The sequence below is a fragment of the Myxocyprinus asiaticus genome, chromosome 38 (assembly GCF_019703515.2).
Source record: "Myxocyprinus asiaticus isolate MX2 ecotype Aquarium Trade chromosome 38, UBuf_Myxa_2, whole genome shotgun sequence".
Lineage (NCBI taxonomy): Eukaryota > Metazoa > Chordata > Actinopteri > Cypriniformes > Catostomidae > Myxocyprinus > Myxocyprinus asiaticus.
Genome location: NC_059381.1, coordinates 22,440,099 through 22,466,779, shown reverse-complemented (window position 1 = coordinate 22,466,779; position 26,681 = coordinate 22,440,099). Strand labels below are relative to the sequence as shown.

Here is a 26,681-nt window from a genome sequence, read left to right as displayed (position 1 = left end):
TCATGAACAAGCAATTAACAATATATTTTTTTACAGCATTTATTCATCTTTGTTAATGTTAGTTAATAAAAATTAATTTGTTCACTGTTAGTTCATTTTAGTTCATAGTGCATTAACTAATATAGCTAATACAACTTTTAATTAAAAAAATGTGTTAGGATGTGTTGAAATTAACATTAGAATTAATAAATGCTTAAGTATTGTTCATGATACCTAATGTTGTTAACTAATTTTAACAAATGGAACCTTATTGTAAAGAGTTACCAAAATCTTTTCATGGTTCATAATATAATTGTTTATATTTTAACAATGGCATAATTGCTAAATAAAAAATTCTCTCCAGTCTTTAGCCTCTGTTTTCCGATCATCTTCCTGTTCGGGCTTCTACCTCAGGTCAACACCTTCCTCATGTGCTTGCTGGAACAGGTGGACATGCACATTTTTGGTGGAACTGGTGAGACTGTGGTTATGCAAATTTTCTTCATTGGTGTGAATTTTAGTCAAGTATATCAACTAACTGTCTATGTGTATTCCTGTTTCAGCCACCACAAGCCCCCTGTCATCAGTCTACAGCTTGTTGCGGAGTGTGCTGGTGGCAGCTCTGGTTTATGGATTTTGCCTTGGTGCCATCAATGTAAGTGGGACTGGACAAGTTTGAATTAAATCACTTTGGCAATCCACCATACACACAAGTGTAATGATGAGTGATTGTGAGCGTGTTCCATGCAATGCAATGGTGTACTATATATAATCAATATGCAAATGCACAGTATACACATAATAAACACAATATAGATTTACAAAACATGCAAAGTTGTAGGAACATTAAGACAATACAAAATGTTTAAAATACAGCATAAACAGTTTAAATATGCAAAGTACTTCCATTTGGGGAGTCAATCAACGTGAATGTGCTGAATGCCTAAATATATGGAGTGTGCATAATGTGCAGTTTCAGTTGAGTAACAGTAGAATTTGGCATAATGCACACTGAAAGATTTTTCAAATACTGAATTGTTTTGCTGTGCTTATTTTGCTCATTTTGTGTGTGCGTTCGTGTGTGTGTAGGTTCCGTGGGGAGAGGCACACGTCCCAGTGCTCTTCTCTGTGTTCTGTGGCCTCCTCCTTGCCTTGTCCTATCACCTGAGCAGGCAAAGCAGTGACCCTACCATTCTCTGGTGAGCATAGCCATTATCAGTTCTGCCCTTTTATACATGCTAAAACAGCTGACTTCCTAACTGTATTACTAAACACACAGCTTTGCATGTGAGCTCTGAGATTGATACCTAACATCCACACTGCTCTCTGGCAGGTCTTTGGTCTGCTCCAAGTTCTTTCCTGAGCTGGAGAGCCGATCACCAGAGGAGCCCCCACTAGAGATTAAAGACCCTCTCCCTGAGAAACTGCGCAACTCTGTGGTAAAAGCACGCTCCCCTGTTTAACTTTGCTTTATTTTTTTTTATTTTTTTTGTATGTTTCCTAAATGTCTGCTCTGTGTTTCTGCAGAAAGAATCTCTTCACTCAGACCTGGTCATGTGCCCTCTTATGGCAATTATCACCTTTGCCATCAGTGCCAGCACCGTCTTCATTGCTCTGCAGGTCAGTATGCCGGAGGATTATTATCCATTGTATCAATAAATCGTGAATGGTGTCATTTGAGAAAAACTGATGTTGATCTGATGAAAAACAAGTCTTTCTAATTTAATATGATTTCAGCTGTAATCTTGTTCATCATCACTCTCAAATGAGTCAAAAGTTTGAGTTGTGAAGTCCAGTTCATTTTAGTGAATCTGTTCATTTTGATGGTTTGTTTCAATGAACCAGTTTAAAAAACAATTTATTCGAGTCATCAAAATAAATCTCTCCAATATTCACAGAAGTAAAATATATTTAGCAAATTTGTATTTAACATAAATTTATGTGTTCCAGTTTGATTCTGTCGCCCTAATTGAAATCCGGATTGATTCTGTTCCAAACGAATACCTTTTTTTGTTTTTACAATAGGTCCCTGTTTAACCCTTAACGGTCTGCAACTAAAGTCAGTCCAGAATCAGTTTTAGAGTAGAAATAACTCATAACAGTTATTGCTTTGTGAATTGGACATCACTAGTGTTGATGTGCCAGATTTTGGTTTTAGGGTTGTTCTATAGTTTAAATGGTGTTAGTCTTATAAACATTGTTAATCCTTATCTAAAGCATTGTTGACATCTCCCACAGCCTGCTCTTAGTTTTGTCCTGTACATCTTGGCTGGTGTGGTAGGGTTCTTTACACACTACCTCCTGCCTCAACTTCGCAAACAGCTGCCCTGGTTCTGCTTGTCCCACCCTGTGCTACGCTCCAGAGAGTACAGCCAGTTTGAGGTCCGGGGTAAGTAGACAAACCCACACACACATTACTACATTTTGAGTGATTCTGATGGACTGATCCCTCTCTGTCTCAGATGCTGCTCAACTGATGTGGTTTGAGAAGTTGTACGCTTGGCTGCAGTGTGTGGAGAAATATTTCATCTACCCGGCTGTAGTGCTCAACTCCCTCACCACTGAAGCTCATACTGTCAGCCAAAACCATGATAAACCTGGTGCCTAGTAAGAACATTTACCTTAAAAAGTCTTGGACTGCAGTAAATGGTGAAAAATCCATTTACACTATTTAGTCTTACTCTTTGGTTTTTGAAAATATGCCACAATGTATATTAGCAGAAATTGACAATGGTGGTAACTTGATCTCTATTTTTTCTTTAGTGGCCGTGCTCTGTTCATCTCAGTGGCTGGAATGAAGCTGCTCCGTTCATCCTTCTGTGTTCCGTCTCAGCAGTATGTCACTCTGTGCTTCACCGCCCTCTTCTTCCAGTTTGACTACCCACACTTTTCTCAGACCTTCCTACTCGACTACTACTGCATGTCCATCCTCTTCAGCAAGGTCTGAGTATACATTCTCATCCCTCTCAGATATATTTAAGAAATGGCTATGAAAGGGGCCTGGGTAGCTCAGCGAGTATTGACGCTGACTACCACTTCTGTAGTTGTGAGTTTGAATCCAGGGTGTGCTGAGTGACTCCAGCCAGGTCTCCTAAGCAACCAAATTGGCCCAGTTGCTAGGGAGGGTAGAGTGAAATGGGGTAACCTCTTCGTGGTCACGATTAGTGGTTCTCAATCTCAATGGGGTGCTTGGTAAGTTGTGTGTGGATCGCGGAGAGTAGCATGAGCCTCCACATGCTGTGAATCTCCGCGGTGTCGTCCACAGCAAGCTACGTGATAAGATGTGCGGATTGACTGTCTCAGAAGCGGAGGCAACTGACACTTGTCCTCCACCACCCGGATTGAGTTGAGTAACTGCGCCACCACGAGGACCTACTAAGTAGTGGAAATTAGGCATTCCAAATTGGGGAGAAAAAGGGGATTGAAAAAAAAAAAAGAAATGGCTATGAAATATTCATTTTTTTATTAGAGTCACCTCTAAAGTGTGACTTAATACATATTTTGTAAAATGTGCTGAATATGTTTGCTGAATAGTTTACCCAAAACTGAAAAAACTTTCAGTTGCATTTCTTCTAGGTACACCTGGACAGTTTTTCTTGATTGTTGACAGATAGGATGTTTCAAGCTTCTTGGAGTATTCGCCACAGTTCATTTATCTGTTTATGCTGTCTCAATTACTTCTGTCTCTTCATGTAATCCCAGACTGATTTGATGATCAGTGGGGGGCTCTGTGGGGGTCATGCCATCTGTTCCAGGGCTCCATGTTCTTCTATTTGCAAAAGCAATGTTTGGGGAGTCTAAAATGTATATTTCCTATTGACTGAAGCTGAAGATACAAATAACCATCTTAAGACAAATGTTTTTGTGAAACATCTTATGTGCCTAAGACTTTTTCACAGTACTGTATATATTTATATATTTTTTTATTATTTAAGAGTATTTTTAATTTTTGAAATTTCTGAGAAATTTATTTGAGCTCTTTTCCATACAAAAGTTCATAGTGACCACATCTGGCAAGCTCCAAAAAGGACACAACCTCGATACTCAACCAATATTCTAAACTCAACATCTGTATTTCAGATGCCCTGAAGCCATATGATAGCTTTGTTGCAGAAATTGAAGTTTCGGACTGATAATGTTCCCATCTACCAAAGCTCTGAAATCTTATTTACATTTGTGCTTTGATTCAAAAGTGGTCCACAAGCATGTATTTGAATATATAAAAGCTGCAACTGTAGGGAAGATTTTCAGTTTCTGTTAGTGGTCTATTCCTCACACAAAGCAATGACATGGCTGCAGTCTACATGGACCACTTTTTGTGTGGTTGTGTTGTTTGACCATTTTAGAGCTTGGCAGACGTGGTCTTTTTGAAGATTCTTAAATTCTCCTTTTCTGTTCCAAGGACAAAATAACAGCACAAGTATGAGGAAATAAGAACAAAATTTTCATTTTTGGGTGAACTGTTGCTTTAACTTGGATCAAATATACTCTGGATTTGTGAAAAGAAGTTGAAGACTGATGATGCTCTCATCTCTCCTGTGTGTTTCAGCTGTGGGATCTGCTTTATAAGCTGCGTTTTGTGCTGACCTACATTGCACCTTGGCAGATCACATGGGGTTCTGCTTTTCACGCCTTTGCTCAACCATTCGCAGTACCCCGTATCCTTTACCCAGTGTAACTTTCACACAGGCCTGAATGCTGTTGTCTTAACTTTATCTAGTGGTGGAGATATTTGCCCTGTGGGAGAGAGGTACTGTTTCTTAGAATGCAGCTGTACTTTTGGTTCTGCTCTGGGCCACAGTTCACATGTTCCTCCTCCTGCCCCTTTTAGGGTGTTTTCACACTTGGTTCGGTTGCTTGGTATGTACATGAGTTTGTATTATTTTACTCTGGGAGACGGTATTTTCGTGACGTTAACATGACTGCTATTAGCAGCTGTTTACCACTGTAGGTTGGTAACGACACAGGAGGAGAGGACACTAAAAATCAGAAGTGTTCCACTTCGGTTTTACCCAAACCAAAACTTGACTTGCACAAAACAACAGCTGTCTGCCTCAGATTCATTTCCAGCATTGAGCTGTTGTCAAATACAGTTTCTGCTGAGACAAGCAGCAATGACAAAAGGTTTATGAAGTAATAGAAAAATAATACATCATCAATAGCGGTTCATGCTAATTAGTCCAAATTGCTTTCATACCAAACCATACCCCAATTTTACAGCAGACTCGTGTGCAGTTTCCTGCTTCAGAGACAAGTTTAGAAAATTGCTTTCCAACTGATCTCTTGTCAGATGAACTTGGACAGGCATTGGGCACCAACAGCTTTATTGTGAAAACTCCATTAGTCATTGCTGTGTGCACCTCCTGCTCTATTGATGTCAGGTGTTTTTTGGATATGTCCTTAACTCAGGTTATGCTCTCAGATTCAGCCATGCTGTTTGTGCAAGCTGTGTTCTCAGCTCTCTTTTCCACTCCTCTTAACCCTGTGCTGGGCAGCGCAGTCTTCGTCACCTCATACACCCGGCCTGTGAAATTCTGGGAGCGAGACTACAAGTAAGCCTTAAGAAATCTTGAGCAGATGTCAGCTTCATTGTTTGTTTTGCTTTTGCTGTTTTGCATTTGAACCCTTAATAACTGTTTTCCTCTAGCACCAAGCGGGTGGATCACTCTAACACACGTCTGGCAACACAGCTTGACCGCAACCCTGGTACGTGATCATCAGATTATCTAAGTAATACAGACACTTTACTGGTAAAGGTATAGCGAACATGAAAATTCTGTCACTCACCCTCATTAAGTTGTTTCAAACCTGTATCACTTTCTTTCATTCGTGGAACATGAAAGGAGATGGTAGGCAGAATGATAGCCTAAGTCACCATTCACTTTCATTGTATGAAAAAAAAAATTAAAGTGAATGGTGACTGAGACTGCCATTCCGCTAAACATCTCCTTTTATGTTCCACAGAAGAACTAGCGAGTACTATGGGTCTGTAACAATATGAGTGTGTAAGTTATAATAGCATTGTCATTTTTGGTGAACATTTAGTAACTTTCTATTCTACCCTGTTCAGTTTTCTAATTCTCATCTTCCCTTTCTTGAACAGGTGCTGATGACAACAACTTGAACTCAATCTTCTATGAGCATTTAACACGCTCTCTACAGCACTCGCTTTGTGGGGACTTGCTGCTGGGCCGCTGGGGAATCTACAGTACAGGGGACTGCTTCATCCTGGCCTCAGACTACCTCAACGCTCTTGTACACATCATTGAGATTGGCAATGGCCTCGTCACTTTCCAGCTCAGAGGCCTTGAGTTCAGGGGTGAGCTGAATGGCAGGGAAGGGAATAAAACAGGGAAAGAGCTCTTTTCAGACAGTGAGCCTTTTGACACCAAGCCCAAATTTTCGATGCAACTTATCGTAAAAATATTGTACTACAATGATACATTTTTTTTATTATTATTTAAAGGTTAGGTAAATTTTTTTTTTAATTTATGAAATCATTTAAAAACCTCACCAACCATTTAAAGAAACATTGGATACTACGGCTGTGTCAATACAATCATGTATCGATATATATTGCGATACTTTTCCTCATGATGTTGTATCGATATTTTTTAATTCCTGTATTTTTATTCATCTATTAGTGTATTTAGGTCATGTACAACCTTTCAATAATGAAGAAGCAGGTCGTCTAAATAAATTCTGAGAACAGCGTTTATCAGTATGGTCAGAACCGCTTGTATAGCTGGGTTTCCGTTTAAATGTTTTGCATTTAAGCACATTTCTAAAAATTAGACTAAAGTAAATACGAATCACTGCTCGTTTCCATCCACTACATCATGTGCATTATCTTGAGTGAACCGCCTTGTCATGATGGAGCAACTAAATTACCTCCTTGCTTCAGGGAGAGTTTTATTTGCAGAATTGGTGCAATAGTACTTCGTTTTCTAAAAGGCTTCCAGGAGTTGCCACAGAATATATATAATATCTGATATAATGAGAGCTGAAATAGCTGCTATGCCCATACGCCACCAGCCTCCGCATACCTGGAAGTGCCCGCTCTCAAAGCTGTTCTGGCGGATTGTGAGGACCTACTTTAAAGACCAGCTGTGGGTTAAACATTTCCGAATGTCAGGGGCTATGTTCAAAGAATTGTGTCTGTGTGTGTGTGTGTGTGCGTATATATTAGGGATGTGCGCTACGACTAATTTGACTGTCGTTTAAATGGAAGTTTTGTAACCGACTAGTTGACTAGTCTAAAGAGAAACCAACCTTCAGAAAACAGTAAAAAAAAAAAAAAAAAAATGTGTTTATGCGACCCATTTAAAATACTTAAACTATTCCAAATCCGATGCTAAATTCCACTGAAATGGGGCATTTATCTGTGATGTGCTCGCCTTGAATTATGATCATTGTACATTAAATATAGAACATGACACGCATTCACTGAATCAACATTAGCAAATATTTAATAGACATATTTATTGAAAACAACTGAATGAATAGTGCAGGATTAATGGAACAACCATTAAAAGCTTGTTCTAAATGGAAATGACCAAGTAAAAGTTACTTAACATATTAAAACAGTCAGGACATTGTTGAAAATAATTAACAGGTAGACTAAGCCAAATCTATGAGAGAGGGGAAAAAAGCGCTGAAAAGTCACGCGTATTTCAGGACATGCAGTCGTGCATTAGCCATTGATCTACTATGACAGCTGTTCGATAAAGAACGTTAACTAATAACAGTTACGATGTAAAAAGAAAAAAGTAGCTATAGGATAGAAAAATTTGGCCTGTGATGCAGCCTACAATAAACCTAATGTATTCTAAACATGACGTGCACACAGAATAAAAGATAGTTTAACACGTTAAGCAGACGGTACCTCGTTGAAAATAGCCTTCTTAATCAGCAGATTAAAACAGTTATTTTCTAGGCTACTTACTCAAAAGCATACATTTTTTGATGAGTAAAATTAACCCGTCAACATGGTCTGGTGAAAGACGGGACTTGACTCACTTGAGGCGTCTATCCTGCGCTTGGAAAAAGCCCGCTCAGCGGAAAAATTATGTACAAGCATGCACAGATGTAAAGACGACTCAAATGTGAAAACATCCTTAGGGACTTTCAAACATTTGGAAAGCTGATTCCCACACCACCGAAGTGATTTCATAACTACTTTGCTGAGTTTGCTTGTCTAGCGAGAGGACATTTTCCTGCGCGCACTGCGAGTGAGGGAAGAAGCACGTGCAGCCTGAAGTGAAATTAAACTTTGTATCTGCTCCAGATATCCTTTTTTTAAATAATATTTGTATTATTAATTCTATTTAAAATATGTAACATTAATATGACAGTCATTTAAGTGCAGCCTTATAAAGACAAACGTAAATGTGTAAAAATTATTATCAGTTTAATGGGGGAAATATTAACCGACTAGTAATTCCAGTGTAGACTAGCAGCATCAGAACCGTTTAGTCGACTAGTCTCGCACATCCCTAATATATATATATCACATTCGTAACGTGCACGAATGGTAAAAACACGTCATTGTTTTGTGAATAAACTTACCTTAATGCGAAACTCTAGAAAATCAACCTCCTCCTAGTGCATTACATTTTAATTTTTTTTTACATTTATTCTTATATCAATTGTTTCCATTCAGGATTTCTTATGTGCAATTTCAAAATGCACATAAAAATTGTTGGATTGAAACCTAGCTAAGATGCGTGAGGGAGATTGAAACTGAATCCATGTGATTCACTCTTTCTCTTATGGACACTGAGTCTGATTCAAGTATTTTCCACAATTTCAATCACAATCCAAGTATGACATTGTGATGTATCGTGATGTATCGAATCGTGACTTAAGTGTCGTGATATGTATTGTATTGTGAGGGCCAGAATTAAGAAATGCTGCTTTAGATGGCCTTAGAATGACTTTTGTTTCTCTTCATTCTTTCATGACCATGTGTGTTTGTTTTATTTTCAGGGACATATTGTCAGCAGAGGGAGGTGGAGGCAATCACTGAAGGGGTAGAGGAAGATGAAGGGTGCTGCTGCTGTGAGCCGGGTCATCTCCCCCACATGCTCTCCTTCAACGCAGCATTTGGCCAGCGCTGGCTGGCTTGGGAGGTGGCTGCCACCAAATATGTGCTGGAGGGCTACAGCATCAGTGACAACAACGCTGCCTCCATGCTTCAAGTGTTTGACCTTCGTAAGATTCTCATTACATATTACGTCAAGGTAAATTCCTCTCTTCCAGAAATCTATAAAAATACACCAAATTAAACCGCAGATGCAGAACAGTGATCTGAGTCTCTTCACTACAGAGTATCATCTATTATGTAAGCCGCTCACCCAAATTGGAGGACTGGTTGGCCAATGAGTCAGTGCAGGAAGCATTGCGGCCTTGCCTCAGCCCTTCCTATGTGGACAGCGACCCCACCTTCAGCCTGAACATAGATGAAGACTATGACCACCGCGCTTCAGGCATCACTCCCTCCTCTTTCTGCCTGGTGTACCTGGAATGGATCAAATACTGCAACAGCCGCAGACAAACGGTTTGGTCACTGTTCAGATGGCAGCTGTTTATTAATTCACTGTATGTTAGTGTTGTGGTTGTTGTAAGAAGAGACACCCTAACTGCCTGTGTTTATTTTTCCACTGCAGCCGGTCGTGAGTGAAAAAGACTCCCCTCTGGTCACGCTCTGTTTTGGGTTGTGTATTCTGGGCCGTCGAGCTCTGGGTACTGCCTCCCATAGCATGTCAGCCAGGTAGGAGCATAAACATCTTAAAGACCACATGAAATCAAATTTGTGGCTTTTAGTTGATGTCTGTTAGCTGTGATGCCATCTATATGATTGTGCACTCCTAAGAAATGACATAATGATCTTTTAGCAGATATTTTACATTTGAAATTTACATTTTCTTCTGGGAAATGACACATCTCCTTGGATACGGGCATTTCCAAATTTTTGTCCAAAATAATGCTCTGTAGAATGTCCCCTCCCCCTAATTTGTAAATTGCACCTGCAATAGCAAGTTGCAAATGATAGCCAATAGCCTTTATTGTACATGAGCCATGAATCAAACTTGCTGTTTCAATAGAAAAAAACGTCAACAGGAAAGGATTTTAATGGCGTCTTTAAACACCTGAGAAATTAATGCCTCTGTAATAGCTTCAGCTTCTCTACTGCTCTCCAGTATTTTTCCTCATTCTCTATTTTTACCATTCAGCTTGGAACCGTTTCTCTATGGCCTTCACGCTCTGTTCAAGGGTGACTTTCGCATCACCTCTCCCAGAGACGAGTGGGTTTTTGCAGACATGGACCTGCTGAACAGGGTGGTAGCTCCAGGCGTACGGATGTCCCTCAAACTACACCAGGTACAGCTGAGCCATTCATTCATCTCCATTGACAACCTGCTGTAAACAGGTTTCTAGGGAAACATAGTAATAATTTCATAGCTTGCACTAAAATAGCTTTATTTTATTTTTTTTACTACTACAGTAGTGCACATCACATGTTGTATACAGCAGAAATAGCCTTATGATGCAATCACTTATTTTATGTGGTGTTAAAGGTGCACTTAGTTATTTTACGTTACACTAGCTGATCTTTGTCTTGGACTTATACTGATACTTAGTAGCATGGATAAAGCAGCACACAAAAGCAATAGTTACTGATGTCATTGTAGATATGCACTATTCAAAGTCAGCCATGATTAATATTTCTGTGAGCGAACATATCCGATAATAGGGGGATACTGGGGTTTTTAATGAGGAAAAATTACTGGGTGCACCTTTATGAATTATTATATAATGTATGTGTAATTGAATATATTTGCAATAATCCTAAAGACATATGGAAACAGACTTCTCATCTCTCTCTCGTGTTCCCTGCAGGATCACTTCACCTCTCCTGATGAGTATGAGGATCCAGTGGTTCTGTATGATGCCATCACGGCTAATGAGGAGAAGATGCTGATCTCTCATGAGGGTGACCCTGTGTGGCGCAGTGCCATCCTGGCCAACATGCCTTCTCTGCTGGCTCTCCGCCACATCATGGATGATGGCAGTGATGAGTACAAGATCATCATGTTGAACAAACGCTTCCTAAGCTTCAGAGTCATCAAGGTACTTTGCTACTGCAGTTTGTATACACACATATCAGAAAACAGCCATACTTAAAGGGCTAAGTCACCCAAAAATGAAAATTCTCATCATTTACTCACCCTCATGCCATCCCATATGTGTATGACTTTCTTTCTTCTGCAGAACACAAATGAAAATTATGAGAATATCTCAGCTCTGTGGGTCCATACAATACAAGTGAATGGTGATCAGGCTTTTGAAGTGCCAAAAAGCAGATAAAGTCAGTATGAACATAATCCATCAGACACAAGTGGTTTAATCAATGTCTTCTGAAGCGATCCAGTTGGTTTTGGGTGAGAATAGACCAAAATGTAACTCCTTTTTCACTGTATATCTTGACAGCATTCTCCTTGGTTATCATGATTTCAAGTGCGATTACACTTCCTATAGCTCCATCGTTTTAGAAGACATGGATTAAACCACTTGAGTCTGATGGATTATGTTTATGTTTTTGGAGCTTCAAAGGCCTGATCACCATTCACTTGCATTGTGTGGACCTACAGAGCTGAGATATTCTTCTAAAAATCTTTGTGTTCAGCAGAAGAAAGTCATACACATCTTAGATGGCATGAGGGTGAGTAAATGAGAGAATTAAAATTTTTGGGTGAACTATCCCTTTAACAGGCTCTGTCCTGTTTATTAGCATACACCACTGTAGTCTTAAGTAACCAGACTTTTGACTGTGCATAAAGTCTGGTCCACACTGCATCCTATTCTGGCCAACCCACTTAAACAGGCTATAAAAAGTCTTAATTATCTTTTGAAGATGTCTTAATGTTGAAGCCAATAAGACAGGAATCACGATATGGCCTAATGTGATTTCAATAAATAAATATCTAGTCTGTGCACTATGTGCTTCAAAGTGAACACAACGCTGTTTTTGCACACACTTCAAGCACCCGGCGAGCTCGTGTTGTAGTGTTTCCAGCCATTTCAGAGTGATTCACAATCAGTGAGTGCAGGTAATTTATGGCAATTGTTCACTGATGATCTGCTGCTGATGAATTACTGTTTGTTTATTTTATAGTGGTTATATTGTAATACATTATAGATGATTGTAAGAGTGTATATTTTGTTTCCTATGTCAGTTTGTGTAAGCAGCTGGGAGCATAGCTATTTTAAAATAAGTGTCCTCTGTGTATTTTGGGCTTGTTTAAAGTTAAAAGTCCTGCATTATGCACCAAATCATATTTTGTCAGAGATTTTCTTTTTTCTTTTTTCTTTGCACAATAAACTACATATGGGATTTCATTCAATTTGGACAACTTCACAGTAAGGAATAACTCTGTTTTTTTTGTTTTTTTACATTCAGTATATTAATTTTAAAAACTGTCTGTCGATTAATGGGTTATCGCCTTTCCTCCAACATCTTATGGACCCTTTTCACATGTTCGCAAAGCAGAAGTCGTCATAGTTGAATGGCGGATTACAGTAAATTTGCTTAACTGTTTGCTCCAAAAGCAAAAGAAAAATAATCAACAATTACACTTTCACAGCTTTGCAAAAGAAGATAAAAAATATACAGCGCTGGGTAACAGCAGTAAGAAGAGAGAAACAAGCCAAATGTTTCAGTCACTCCATCAGTGGCTGTGTTAGAAGCCTCATCACAGTTGTGGTAACTGTATTATATTACCCTGGAATAAGTTCTAAAAAAAAATCTAAGTGCAATGCTATAAATTTACACTAAATATTTGTAAAACTGGAAACGAAGTTTGCTACATTTACGTTGTTAAAGAAGGCGGAAACGCCTCATAACAGGTCTGTGAAAAGGGTCTATTATTGGTATCAGCAAAATCCACTACTTGTTGACCTCTAATTCATATGTATTGATATACTGGTACATAAACCAATTTTGATTGGACATACGATATTCATTTTATTAGCTTAGGTCTTTAAAATGGTCTTAAAGCCTTAAATTTGATTTTAAAAACTTTGCAGCATCCCTGCATACTGACATTGCTGTAACTAGTCTTTGCTGCCCCCTACAGGTGAACCGAGAATGTGTGCGTGGGCTATGGGCCGGGCAGCAGCAGGAGCTGGTCTTCCTGCGAAACCGGAACCCTGAGCGTGGCAGCATCCAGAACGCCAAGCAAGCCTTGAGGAACATGATTAACTCGTCTTGCGACCAGCCCATCGGATACCCCATCTACGTTTCCCCCCTCACCACCTCTTACGCCGGGGCCCATGCCCAGTTGCGCTCAGTCTGGGGAGGTCCCATCAGCCCCCGCAACATTTACATTTGGTTCATCAGCAGCTGGGACAGGTTGGATGTGGCAAACACACACACAATGTAGCTGGTATTCCTATCCTTACCTTTATTGTTAAAGGGATATTTCACTCCAAAAAAATTGTCATTTATTCATCCCTTTGTCATTTCAAATCTTTTGTGAAACACAAAAAGGAGAAATTTTTAAGAATGCTAATGCTGTTCTTTTTCCATACAATGAAAGTGAATGGTAACTTTAGGCTGTGCCAAACATTATGACTAACATCTTCCTTTGTGTTCCATGAAAGAAAGTCATACGGGTTTGAAACAACATGACTGTGAACAAAAACTGTGAGTTTTTTTTTTTTTTTTTTTTTTGTGGTGAACTATCCCTTAAGTTGTCAGTTGGTAAGTTCTGTGTGCTAACTGACTAGATCAGTGGTTCTCAACCCTGTTCCTGGAGCTTACAACACTTACAACACATTTTTAGATATGATATATGCTCTCTGATCTCTTCAGGCTTCAGAAGGGTTGTGGTGCCGGCTGTAACAGTGGGGGTAATATTGAGGATTCAGACTGTGGGGGCGGCTCTACCTCCATCACCAACAACCCTGCAGTTCATCTTCCCCAGAGCACAGCGCCCAGCATCCCTCTGCCTCATCCCACGACTGTACAGCCCTCAATGGGTAAGACACCTGTTCCTCTAGTACTGTCAATGTGTCATCATCCACCTCCAAATCAAAATTGCAATGATGTGTCAAAGCTCTGAGTTTCAGACTGTTCTTTTTCTTTCTCAAGGGACTGACAACCCCGTTGGACCTTCTTGGCCTTTGCATCCCCAGCCCCTCCCACTTGCCCTGCTTAGCCAATCAGAGGGCAGGATGGATGCAGGGCTTGTTAGCTCCTTGCAGCGCACCACTTCCATCCATGGGCTTTTGGGTGGGCCGCTTTCCAGCTCCCAGCTGTCTTTCAGTGGCTCAGTGGCCCTACCACCTGCAGACCGCTTTTGCCCCAGTAGCCTGCAGGACAGCTGTGGCCACAGGGTGTCTCAGAGGGGTCTGAGCCTAGGTCATGGCAGCGGGCTGCCCTATGAAGCCCTGTACAGTAAATGGAGTATATCAGGAAGGAAGGGATTCAACGGACCTGCTGCAATGGAGGGGGACGGTTCAGCATCACAGAGCATACGCACAAAGGTTAGGACACATGCTTACAATCCAGCTATTACTGATCTGTATTGATATAATGTACTTAAAGGGGTAGTTCAGTCATATAGGTAGTCATAATTTATTTGCCCTCATGTTGTTCCAAATCCATATGCCTTTTCTACATGGAACACAAAAGATGTTAGGCAGAATGTTAACCTCAGTCACCATTCACTTTCATTGTTTGGAAAAAAGATGCAATGAAATGAATAATAATTTATACATGACTGGTTTTAGTCACTAATTTTGTACTTTTATTTTCTCATTTCATAGCCTACACTGCCTGTCCTCCCCTCTGATGTCAGCCCAACACTGGATCCAATAGGAGCTGGTGTACACTCAGAGACCACACCCCTTACATCAGACTCTCCCAGTGCACGGGATATGTCTACAGAACTGCCTTTACTTGAGCACCTCCGCTGAGCCTGCACAGAGACTAACCTGCATAGCAAGACCAGTACAGCTGGGATCAGCCCATGGTCGTCCTAGCCAACCTCTCTTTGACCAGATGGAGAGAGCTGGAAGGAATTCCCCAGTACAGAGTCTAGCTGACCTTCTCAATGTCTTTTATGATGAAAGCATCTTCAGTTCTGGATATTTTTGGATGTTTCTTGCAAATCTTCTGATATGGAAGCACACCAGAAAAGAGGGCTGCCTAAGTTCCATTTGCATTTGTGCTCCGGTAAGGTATACGTAATTAACTAAGTAATTAACTTTTGTCTCCTTGGACAGAGTTTTTCCAAAGCTTCTTTGGTCGCTGTTTTGGCCTCCAGGCTTCTAAGCCAAAAAAAGTGGCCAGTAAGTGCAATCTGAAGGGATTTCCTTTATTTTAATTCTTGAAATGGAGGGTCAGGTCATTCAAATCAGTGCAAATCCGTGACCTGTACACCCACCAGCAGTAACAAAAGGGAACTCTCCTCTCCTCTGTAGCAGCCTTAAATGTACCCAAGCTTCTGTCTTTCCCCTCGTGCATCCAGTCCATATATGTTGCTAAAGCCTTAAGCTGACCAAAAGTTGGGCGTCAGCTGACTTGTGCAAAGGATTTCTCTTCATTTAAGCCCAGAGTTGAGGCTTCTCACCACATCAGCCACTGTCCTTTCAAGACCAAAGGACCTGATTCCCCCTCATTGATCCTGCAGTTCATAGCTCACACATTCCACAAAGACATTCGATTAGAGTTCAGCGTCAACAGTCCATCAGATAGCTTGTCAGTGTTGGGGGTAAAGTGTAGAAGAATTTAACAGCGCAGAAATGGTCATCAAATGCTGGTTGGCCACCAAACTAGGGAAATAATCTTTTCTTTGGCCTGGATGAGGGCATTTATTTCTTTATCTCATAATTCATCACCCAAAATGACAACTTTCTATTCTGTTCCCAGCTACTCCCAAGCAAATGAGCTCTGAACATGGTATAGTGCGGGAGCGCACATGAGGGCTTCCTGGCTTCCTGGCCTCCTGCTGCTGCGAGCGCCTGCAGTTTGTCCCCCTCTACTGCAATACTACTGCTACTGCACCACCCCCTCTACTACTAACCAAACTACTGCTCCTTTTGACTTCTAAACTCCAGCATTTTAGTTGGAAGAGTTTTAGGGGTAAAAAAAACAATAATATACTGATTATAAAGACAGAGATAACGTATTTATTTGATTGCTGATCTCAAATGGAGATAAGAGTGGCTGGGTTTGTTGATTGTCACGTGCTGACGCTAGTTTGACGAGTACTGAGATGATGCTCTGATTTCAACTGTACCCTCTGCCCATCCCCCTTTTTCTTGAAACCACCTGATGTGATGAGTTTATTCGGTGTCTATTCTCCTCTTATTGTGCGTGTAATACAACTGGAAAGTTAGACGTCATTCTTATGTTATATATCTGCTGTTCCGGCATGGGCGAACGAAGCTCTGACATGTACTGCCGCTAAAACAACAAACATATCAAATCCTTGCAGTCAAACAATGTACGACTGACATCATGCCTGGAATAGCAACGCTGTATCTATTTAAAAGAGCTTGAAATATCCCATGAGCTGTTTAAAGGTTTTCAGATTCAGAGGTGGTATGTAAATCAGGGATGGTTCTTCCAAAAATTAAAATTCTGTCATTTACTCAACCTCATGTCATTCCTAACCTGTATGACTTTTTGAAACACAAAAAGAGACGTTAGGCAGAATGTTAGCCTCCGTCACTATTCACTTTCATTGTATGGCAGAAAAAGGTGCAATGAAAGTGAATTGTGACTAAAGCTGACATTATGCCTAATGGCAGTGTTGTTCCACGGAAGAAAGTCATACAGGTTTTGAACAACATAAGGGTGCATAAATTATGACAATTTTGGGTGAACTGTCCCTGTAGTACTCTCTTGTGATGGCCAAGCTGTACTCTCCACAGGCTTCTGGCTTGTACGTTGGTATGGTTTGAGAGTCAGTAAATGGGGGGCCTCCATGGGAAAATGGTGCCTTAGAATTTGTCACAGTGTTCAGGTAGAAAAGAACGATTAAAGAACTTAATCATGAGCTGTTTTTGTGGTAGATTTAACATTGGTGCCAGTAGGTTCTCATCTGCAATTTGGGTTTCTGATTGCAACCGTCATGATTCTGTTTCATGTAAAATGACAGGCATTTTATTCCTGATCAGCCCTGTTACACTAATTTTCTAATGCTGAATCTGATTCAAAATAGATGTAATCCTGCCTGATACACATGAAGAGACATATTTGTGTTTTAGTTTGTCTGATGAGTGTGTACTGTTGGCACTCCTTCCCGCTCACACTGAATTGATCATGTTGATTTATTCATACTTTCACGTAAACCACTGATTTTTAATACATTTATAACACTGCAAATATCACAAGTTGTTTGAACACTAGACAAGAAGTCTGTTAAACCAGTCTATTTTCCAATTTTGGATTTTTAACTGTCCACTTCTCTCCAGCCACACACATGGGACCTTTTCCATTAGACTAAACTGCTAGGGAGTGCTTGGCTTTAGTCGGGACTGGGCAGAGGCTAACTGACCATCTGTTTTTTCATCAGGACCATTTCTTTGGGTGTCACTTCTCTTATATTTAGGGGGATTTTTCCAAAGCTACAGGGGGTACTTTTCTTACTGGGAGAAAGCACAAGTTACTGGATCATCTTGGGTGTTGGTGATTTAAATGGATCTAACCAATCTCTGCCACCATATATGTACAGCATTTTTGTGTGTGTGTGTGTGTGTGTGTATATATATATATATATATATATATATATCATTATTATTATTGGATTTCTGGTTATTTTTCAATGGAAGACACTACTTTGAGTCTTAGGGGAGCCATGCTTCAGTGTATCTGCTTGCGGGGAGGTCTGGCTCTCAACCTAGAATCATGAAGTTTGGGGAATGAATCAGTTAATACTGCTTTTGCACAACTATTGTAAAATAGTACACCATCCCTTTTTCTTTTTTTTTTTACTTTTATGGGGGATTGTTTTATTTAAAAACCTATTCAAAGTTATGTACAGTTTTTTATGATTCTTTTCACCCCTCCTATTTAAATTAAAGCTTTTTTGTGTCATTGTTTGCTAAACAATTTGAATGTGTTTGGTCTTTATTTTCCCTAGCATGTATTAGTATTCTATCTCAGGTGTATAGATGTATTTATTTAGAATGAGGTAGTTTAAAAATGGTGTAAGGGGATGCCCATTAGCTCCTAAACTATTATTCTTTTTTTACTATATTCTATATCCAAACTATTACACTATAAACTGTGTGTAGTGGTCAGCCTTTTTTTAACTGGATGGTTAAATCAATTTATTCCAAAAGCAAATATAATATAGACATTGAGATTCTGAGCCCAACATGTTTTTCAGTATGAATTGAATGTTCACTACAAGACTCGGAGCACATACACTGCCTACCATGATAGGGCCAAATTCAACTGACATAGACTCATATTGATTTTTGATCGCCTACTCTTGGCACCGTTTACCTCATATAAAAAGCCACATTAATTACAAATATATTACAAACAAGAAATTCATCCACCTAGAATAGTCCCACTTCAAATGCACGATTTAAACAGCTACATATCAAACAAAACATTTTAACTATATTAAGGTAAAAAAAAAAAAGCTGCACATTCCTGTTTTTAAACTCTTGAGTGCCTTGCCCCGTAGGCTATCATTGTAAGTGCATTACTGTAAACCTGGCACTTGTGATAAATCTATTTAGCATTGAATATTCATTTCAGTGTTACCAATATAAAGGTATCATTTATTTTTTTGTTTTTATATTAGATATCATCAATAATAAGATACACTGCCTGGCCAAAAAAACAGTCACATACTCTAATATTTAGTTGGACCGTCTTTAGCTTTGATTACGGCATGCATTTTACGTGGCATTGTTTCGACAACCTTATGCAATGTCACAACATTTATTTCCGACCAGAGTTGCACTGATTTTAGCTGAGATCATATAGCACATATATCCAGCACATCCCAAAGACTTTCAATGGGGTTAAGGTCAGGACTCTGTGGTGGCCAATTCATGTGTGAAAATGAGTCCTCATGCTTCCTGAACCACTCTTTCACAATTTGAGCCCGATGAATCTTGGCATTGTCATATATGGAATATGCCTGTGCCATCAGGGAAGAAAAAATCCATTGATGGGATAACCTGGTCATTCAGTACATTCAGGTAGTCAGCTGACTTCATTTTATTACCGCACAACTTTGCTGAGCCTAGACCTGACCAATTGAAGCAACCCCAGATCATAACTATGCATGACGGGTGCATCACTTCATGCACTTCCCTTCTTACCCTGACGTGCTCATCACTTTGGAATAGGGTAAATCTGGACTCATCAAACCACATGACCTTTTTCCATTGCTCCATAGTCCAATCTTTATGCTCCCTAGCAAATTGAAGTTGTTTTTTCCCTATCAGCCTCACTAACAAGTGGCTTTCTTGTGGTCACACAGCTGTTTAGTCCCAATCCTGTAAGTTCTCCTCGCATTGTGAGTGTGAAAATGCGCTCACTTTCACTATTAAACATAGCCATCAGTTCTACTGTTGATTTTTTTAAGATGTGACTTCAAGTGTTTTAGTGATCTAAGATCACGATCATTCAAGATTTTTGTCCGATCACATTTCTTCTGCGAAGCTGACGGTTCAACACTATCCAGGATTTAACAATGTGTTGGACATTTCTTAACCCAATTCCAGTGATTTCAGCAATCTCCTTAGTTGTTTTCTTTGCTTGACACAGTAACATATTTTCTATGACCACGGGATACGTCTTCCGACATGGTTGTATAAGAAATGAGAAGCTGAGCACTGCATCAGTTAGGGTTAAAGAATTGTTGCCAGATGAAACATATTAATCACTGCAATAATGATCCAATCATAGGCTCTTAAGTTTCTACTTATTTAAAGCCAAATGGCAACTTGGCAAGGCAGTGTATGTTGACTGTTGTATCAAAAATATGGATTCCTATTATTACTCCACAATGTAATTTTTACTGATGCATGCATGTCATGTTGCATTTTACTATGTGTGTTGGGCTGATTGTAAGATGATCTCACCAAGAGATCAGAGACATCTTAAAGACTTTAAAAAATGACTTATCACACTTTAATACAATTATAAGTTCGAAATGTGATCAAACATTAAAAAGGTACTTTGAAACGTGACCCAGCAGGATCTGTCAGAAAAAGTACAACCTATAACTGTTTTGCTCTTGTCTGATATTACACACTCCTCTATGTTGAGATTAGTGTACAGAGACAGTGCTGATCGTCACTTCTCACCTTCAGCTCAGAAAAAGGAGCTATTTATAAGAGAAGGTGTGTTTTTGATCTCATTATAACACTCATCTTGTTCATGGCTGTTCCTCCATTTGCTCTCTTTTGCCGAACAGTGTAGCCACAGTACCATCAGAGCCATGGACAGACTCAACAGCACCCCCTGCAGGATCCCAGGGGAATTATTAGAAGCTACAGGGTATGAGTCATTTTAATTAACTGAAGCTTCAAATACACCACATCTAGATAGATGCCAATATTTACTCTGAAGCCATGAGGATGGATGGCCAACCTCGTAATCTCATAAATGCAATTACAGCTGGAATTAAATGAAGAGTGGAGGTACTTATGGGTGTAAACAGACAGGTTAAGGTAGCAGTGCTGGATGCCCAACAGGTTGCTCACGGAGCAGCAGTACGGTCCAGAGTTCTGTGCAGAATCGTTGGCAATTTGCACAGAGCCCGCCTTGTCACCTGTACAACTGGGCATTAAAAATCGAATTCTGCATAGCTAAAGTTGTTTATTCAACATTTTACATGTCCATAGATTTGTTTTACCCTCCATGTTCACTGGCAGGGTGATCTGATCAGGTTCTAGCTTCTCCCAGATCATCTGTGGAGTGGGGAAACATCGAGGTTACAGAGGCATTTACAATGGAAGTGAATGGGGCCAATTTTTGGGGGTTTAAATAATTTTATAAAAGCACTCACATTAATTCTTGTTTTAAAACTCATGTATAATTTGAGCTGTTAAGCGATTTAAATTGTCATTTTACTTCCATTTTAGGGTTTACAGTGTTTCATCGTCATAGCAACAAAGTTGTAAACTGGCTATAACTTTATACAGAAAAGGTTAGTAAGCGATTTTATCACACTAAATTCATGTTCACATGCATATTGTTTATATCTTGTGGCTAAACTTTTAAAATACAGTGAGTATTTTAACGTTTATGGATTGACCCCATTCACTTCCATTGTAAATGCCTCACTGTAAGCCAGATTGTTCGAAAAGTCGAAATGAATGTTTTTGTTAATTAACATTATGCCCCAAATGCTGTCGATTGAGCTTGAAGGTGGTGTAAGCCATTTTTTATGGAATGGTATGGTATGCAATAATAAAAATTAAAAAAAGTTTCATTGCCTTGCAAGATATTAATGAAATATGTGCCCTGAGATATTGTCTCTGTGACTGCACTGGACTGTGTAAACAGCAAACAAAAATGTGATGCACTGCTGCTCTACTGTTCGGTTTCGGTCTCAACATTAGCCTATCTTTAGAGGGTGGTGTTTTGGATAGACTCCAAAAAGTCTAATTCAGCTAATTCATTCACACCCAAATGTTGTTCAAAAACTGTATGACTTATTTTTTTGAGGAAGACAAAATGAGATATTAGGCAGAATGTTAGGGACTGACAGCCTCGGTCACCATTTACTTTTACATTAAATATTGCATATTTTTCCATACAATGAAGGTAAATGGTGACTGAGACTGTCATTTTACCTAACATCTCTTTTTGTACGACATGGAAGAAAGTCATATGGGTTTGGTACAACATGAGGGTCAACTGGTGATTTAAGGTGAACTATTCCTAGTTTCCCAACTGGTTTTACATGTTTATAGCTGGTTGAAGCTGGTGTAGGTGGTTGACCAGCTGAAGTATCAATGCTGGGGCAAGGTTGACCTGGTTAGTGCTGGTAGACCACCTCATCTAACTTAGCAGGGACCTGGTTGAGCTGGTTAACTATGCTCCAAAACATAACCTGGACTGGTTGACCATAGACCACCTTAAGCTAGTATGACCTCTTTTTCCAACAGTGCAGGGTAAGACAAAGGTACTTTTAAAAACATACAGTTGCAATCGAAATTATTCAGCCCCCACAAGACAGTAAGGATGTACAAAGGTAAGCTTTTCTGATGACCCAGAATTTTTAGACTTTACATCTATATCAGTTGAGTGACACATTCAAAGTCATAGTGTGAATATATAACCTAATATTTCTAAATAGCAGGATATTTTAAAAATACAGCTATGTCATAATTATCAGCCCCTATTGCATGTAGCTGTTTCTTAAATATGCAAGGCTACACAAGTAATTGTTTTAAAACAAAATTAAGTCATCAATCTGCAATGGCACTTATTGAAGTTTTAAAATTTAAGTTTAGCATTGTAAGCAAAAATGTATTTCTATGCAAAAAAATGCAATGGCTAAAAGTACATTTCCAAGGCACTTCAATTTCCAGTGGACAAAGTTGGCAGCACCATTCATACATTTTTAAAATATGGTACAACAGTAACCTTCTTAGGGTATGGAAGAAAGCAAAACTTCAAGGGAAATGTTGACTTGAATATTCAGGAAGTAATAGGAAAGAAGTAGGAAAGACCTGTGGAGTCCTGGAAGAAGGTTTTATAGACGTATGACACTAAATTGAAAATTAGTTTTAGACCCATGAGTCAGCAGTACGTCTTGAGTAAGATGACAAGGTGATGACAAGAACGACACCATCCCCACAGTCAAGCATGGAGGTGGGTCAGTCCTGTTATGGGGGTGTTTTGCGGCTGCAGGAAACGGCTATCCTGACTATGTGACTGACACCATGGATTCTTTCAGGTATCAGGCCATTTTGGCATGAAAAATGTGATGCCTTCAGTGTGTAAACTGAAGCTCGGTGATCACTGGACTTCCCAACAAGACAATAACATCAAGGATACATCCAAGTTGTCCAAAATCTGGCTCAGGGATAGGTCGTGAAATGTCCTTAAATGGCCCTTTCAGTCCATCATTAAAATCCCATTGCAAACCTTTGTTGGGATTTCAAGGAAGCAGTGGCAGCACAGAAACCAAAGAATGTCAATGAGCTGGAAGCTTTTGCTCATGATAAATGTGTAAAATTTCTAATAGAGAGGTGTCCGAAGCCTGAGAACACTTACCTGAAACATTTATTTACTGTTATTAAGGATAAAGGATGCTCCACAAATGATTGACTTTGGGGTTGAATATTTTTGACATGACATTTGTGGAGAGAATTAGTTATTTTTTTATTTTAAAATTTGTGTAAACTGAACTCTTTGTTCTCAAAATCACTCAAATGTGCATTAAAAACTTACTTTGACTGTTTACTGAGGTTTTAGTTGCTGTGTTTTAATTCACATCACCAGAATGTATTGCTGGTCAGGGGGGTTTAATAATTTTTTATATTACATGAAAATGCTTTTTTGAGTTAACACAACTTTAAAGTAAACTTAACATGTTAAGTTGTCATTGTATCAATTTGTATAGTTAAGTTGAATTAACAAGTGTATTTGCCACCTCAGCTCATAACTTACGTTGAATCAACTACATTTGTTGCAAGGTAACGTCTTTAATTCTAAGAAATATAAGTTACTTTGAATCTATACACATGTTAGAGCTAATCTTTTTACTTAATTATGTTTGTTGATTGTCACCATTGCTGAGGTTTGTGTCAACTGTTGATGTCAATGTGCCTATCTGACTAGATATCACATGCTGCATTTGCTTTGCAAGATGCTTGTGCATTAAGTGGCAATAAGGTTGTAATGTTTACTCAACATAAAGTTTACAGATAAATGTTAATTATATTTAGTTATTTGAACTAAACAGATGAAGTCCAGATTACTTCAATCAAACGGTTTTGTCAATTGTTGTCTCAAGACATCTTAATTTGATTTTTTTTTAATATATATATCAATGTAACGAGTCAAATCAAAAACATAACACAACTAAGTAAAGTTGAGTTAACGCAAATTCTTTACCTCAAAGTTCACAAAATGTTTAAGTTAAAGGAACTTGTCCAGGCTTACAGTGAATCAGGTTGTATTTGTTAACATTAGTTAACTACATTATATCTTGGTTAATGCTCATTTCTACATATACTGCCAATACATATTTTACATTAAAAGTTGTGCACATTAACATTAATTAATGCAATATGAACTAACATAAACAATGAACAATAGTATTTTTATAAATTACAAAGACTAATAAATAATTCCTGTGAAAACAAAAACAAAACTGTTTATTGTTAGTTCATGATACCTAATCCATTCATTAATGCTAATAAATAGAACTCCATTATAAAGTATTACCATTTTGTTTTGTGGTAGCTTTGCTGATGTTTTTTCTTATTCATCACCTTGAATAAGAAAGCATCTGCTGAATGATTAACTAACTGTGAACTTGTGTTTTTAGCTTGAGCCATTTTGTCATGGACAGTAAGCCACACTTGACAGTTAATCTAAAAATGAAAATCTTCTCATTTACTCACCCTCATGTTGCTCCAGCTTCAGTCATCATTCACTTTCATGGCATCTTTTTCCATACAATGATGGTGAATGGTGATTAAGGCTGTCAGTTTTTGCAAGTCATACATGTTTGGAACCACATAATGGTGAGTAAATGATGACAGAATTTTTATTTTGGGTGAACTACAGTATGAAAAGATGAATAAAAAGCACCATAAAAATCTCAATGACAATATATTTATTACATTTGCAGTTATTTCACATTTCATGTACAGTAAATGTCAAAATACCACACGAGAGCTTTATAGAAGAAAATATACAATACTGACTCTTTACATGTAGAGTGGGTTATCAAAATAACCTCAACTTTACTGTAATAACATGCAAAGTAAGTGTTTTTGTACAATCTTTTAAGAAAGGCAACACAATTGGTAAATGGTTTTCTTAGGTCACTTAGAAGGTGTGATTTTAAGCCATATGATCAGGTTTACCCCTAATATTAGCTATTTAACATCTGCTTATGGAAGGCATTAGGAATGAAGAGACCAGTAATGACTTTCAATAATAGCTAACAAATAAATAACAGCAACTAGATTAAATTCAGAAACCACAGTGCAATGGATTAGGTGTCAATAACAGCTTAGACAAACCCTGATAGAAGAGCACATTGTACATACAGTACATGCTTTAATTACTAATATATAAAAATACACACAATTGAAGTCAGAAGTTTACATACACCTTAGCCAAATACATTAAAACTCAGTTTTTCACAATTCCTGACCTTTAATCATAGAAAACATTCCCTGTCTTAGGTCAGTTAGGATCACTACTTTATTTTAAGAATGTGAAATGTCAGAATAATAGTAGAGAGAATGATTTATTTCAGCTTTTATATGTTTCATCACATACCCAGTGGGTCAGCAGCCTTTCAGGTTATGTCGATATAGGACTCGTTTTACTGTGGATATAGATACTTGTCTATCTGTTTCCTCCAGCATCTTCACAAGGTCCTTTGCTGTTGTTCTGGTATTGATTTGCACTTTTCACACCAAACTACGTTCATCTCTAGGAGACAAAATGCATCTCCTTCCTGAGTGGTATGATGGCTGCGTGGACCCATGGTGTTTATACTTGTGTCCTATTTTTGGACAGATGAACGCGGTACCTTCAGGCATTTGGAAATTGCTCCCAAGGATGAACCAGACTTGTGGAGGTCCACAACTTTTTTTTCTGAGGTCCTGGTTGATTTCTTTTGAATTTCCCATGATGTCAAGCAAAGAGGCACTGAGTTTGAAGGTAGGCCTTAAAATACATCCAGGGGTACACCTTCAATTGACTCCAATTAGCCTATGAGAAGCTAATTACCTAAAGGCTTGACATAATTTTCTGGAATTTTCCAAGATGCTTAAAGGCACAGTTAACTTAGTGTATGTAAACTTCTGACCCACTAGAATTGTGATCTAGTCAATTAAAATTGAAACAATCGGTCTGTTAACAATTGTTGGAAAAATTACTTGTGACATGCACAATGTAGATGTCCTAAACGACTTGTCAAAACTATAGTTTGCTAATATGAAATCTGTGGAGTTTCTCCCCAATAAAGTATGCCCAGTGCGCTCTAGGTCCCTGTGGTAGCGTAGTGACTCGGAGGACAAATCTCAGTTGCCTCCGCGTCTGAGACCGTCAATCCACGCATCTTATCACATGGCTTGTTGAGCATGTTACCGTGGAGACGTAGTGCGTGTGGAGGCTCACGCCGTTCTCCGTGGCATCCACGCACAACTCACCACACACCCCACCGAGAGCAAGAACCACATTATAGTGATCATGAGGAGGTTAACCCAACATGACTCTACCCACCCTAGCAACCGGGCCAATCAGTTGCTTAGGAAGCCAGACTGGAGTCACGCAGCAAGCTCTGGATTCAAACTTGCGACTCCAGGTGTGGTAGTCAGCGTCTTTACTTGCTGAGCTACCCAGGCTCCCCCAAAAAATTAGTTTTAATGACTTCAACCCAAGCATATGTAAACTTCTGACTTCAAATGTGTGCATATATATACATATATATATGGAATGCATACATAACAAAAGCACATCA

General features: G+C 39.0%; 1 protein-coding gene across 7 annotated transcripts in view; it reads left to right on the top strand.

Moving 5' to 3' along the window:
- The window catches only part of LOC127428732 (pecanex-like protein 1), a 46,014-nt gene extending 21,774 nt beyond the window's left edge, over nt 1-24,240 (top strand). For 3 of the 7 annotated variants that reach the window (XM_051677302.1, XM_051677304.1, XM_051677301.1), the window contains 21 exons: nt 344-454; nt 543-634; nt 1,069-1,178; nt 1,313-1,418; nt 1,507-1,599; nt 2,218-2,368; nt 2,442-2,586; nt 2,743-2,920; nt 4,529-4,637; nt 5,402-5,531; nt 5,627-5,685; nt 6,083-6,298; nt 8,968-9,221; nt 9,308-9,538; nt 9,648-9,751; nt 10,215-10,362; nt 10,882-11,112; nt 13,119-13,393; nt 13,856-14,022; nt 14,135-14,529; nt 14,812-20,405. In XM_051677302.1, coding sequence (XP_051533262.1) covers nt 344-454; nt 543-634; nt 1,069-1,178; nt 1,313-1,418; nt 1,507-1,599; nt 2,218-2,368; nt 2,442-2,586; nt 2,743-2,920; nt 4,529-4,637; nt 5,402-5,531; nt 5,627-5,685; nt 6,083-6,298; nt 8,968-9,221; nt 9,308-9,538; nt 9,648-9,751; nt 10,215-10,362; nt 10,882-11,112; nt 13,119-13,393; nt 13,856-14,022; nt 14,135-14,529; nt 14,812-14,961 — 3,455 coding nt within the window. In that variant the 3' untranslated portion in view covers nt 14,962-20,405. Of the gene's footprint in view, nt 1-343; nt 455-542; nt 635-1,068; nt 1,179-1,312; nt 1,419-1,506; nt 1,600-2,217; nt 2,369-2,441; nt 2,587-2,742; nt 2,921-4,528; nt 4,638-5,401; nt 5,532-5,626; nt 5,686-6,082; nt 6,299-8,967; nt 9,222-9,307; nt 9,539-9,647; nt 9,752-10,214; nt 10,363-10,881; nt 11,113-13,118; nt 13,394-13,855; nt 14,023-14,134; nt 14,530-14,811; nt 20,408-20,435 lie in introns of those variants that run through there. The other 4 variants (XR_007895188.1, XR_007895187.1, XR_007895186.1 and 1 more) reach the window with 4 other exon arrangements.
- Nucleotides 24,241-26,681: the final 2,441 nt, after the last annotated feature.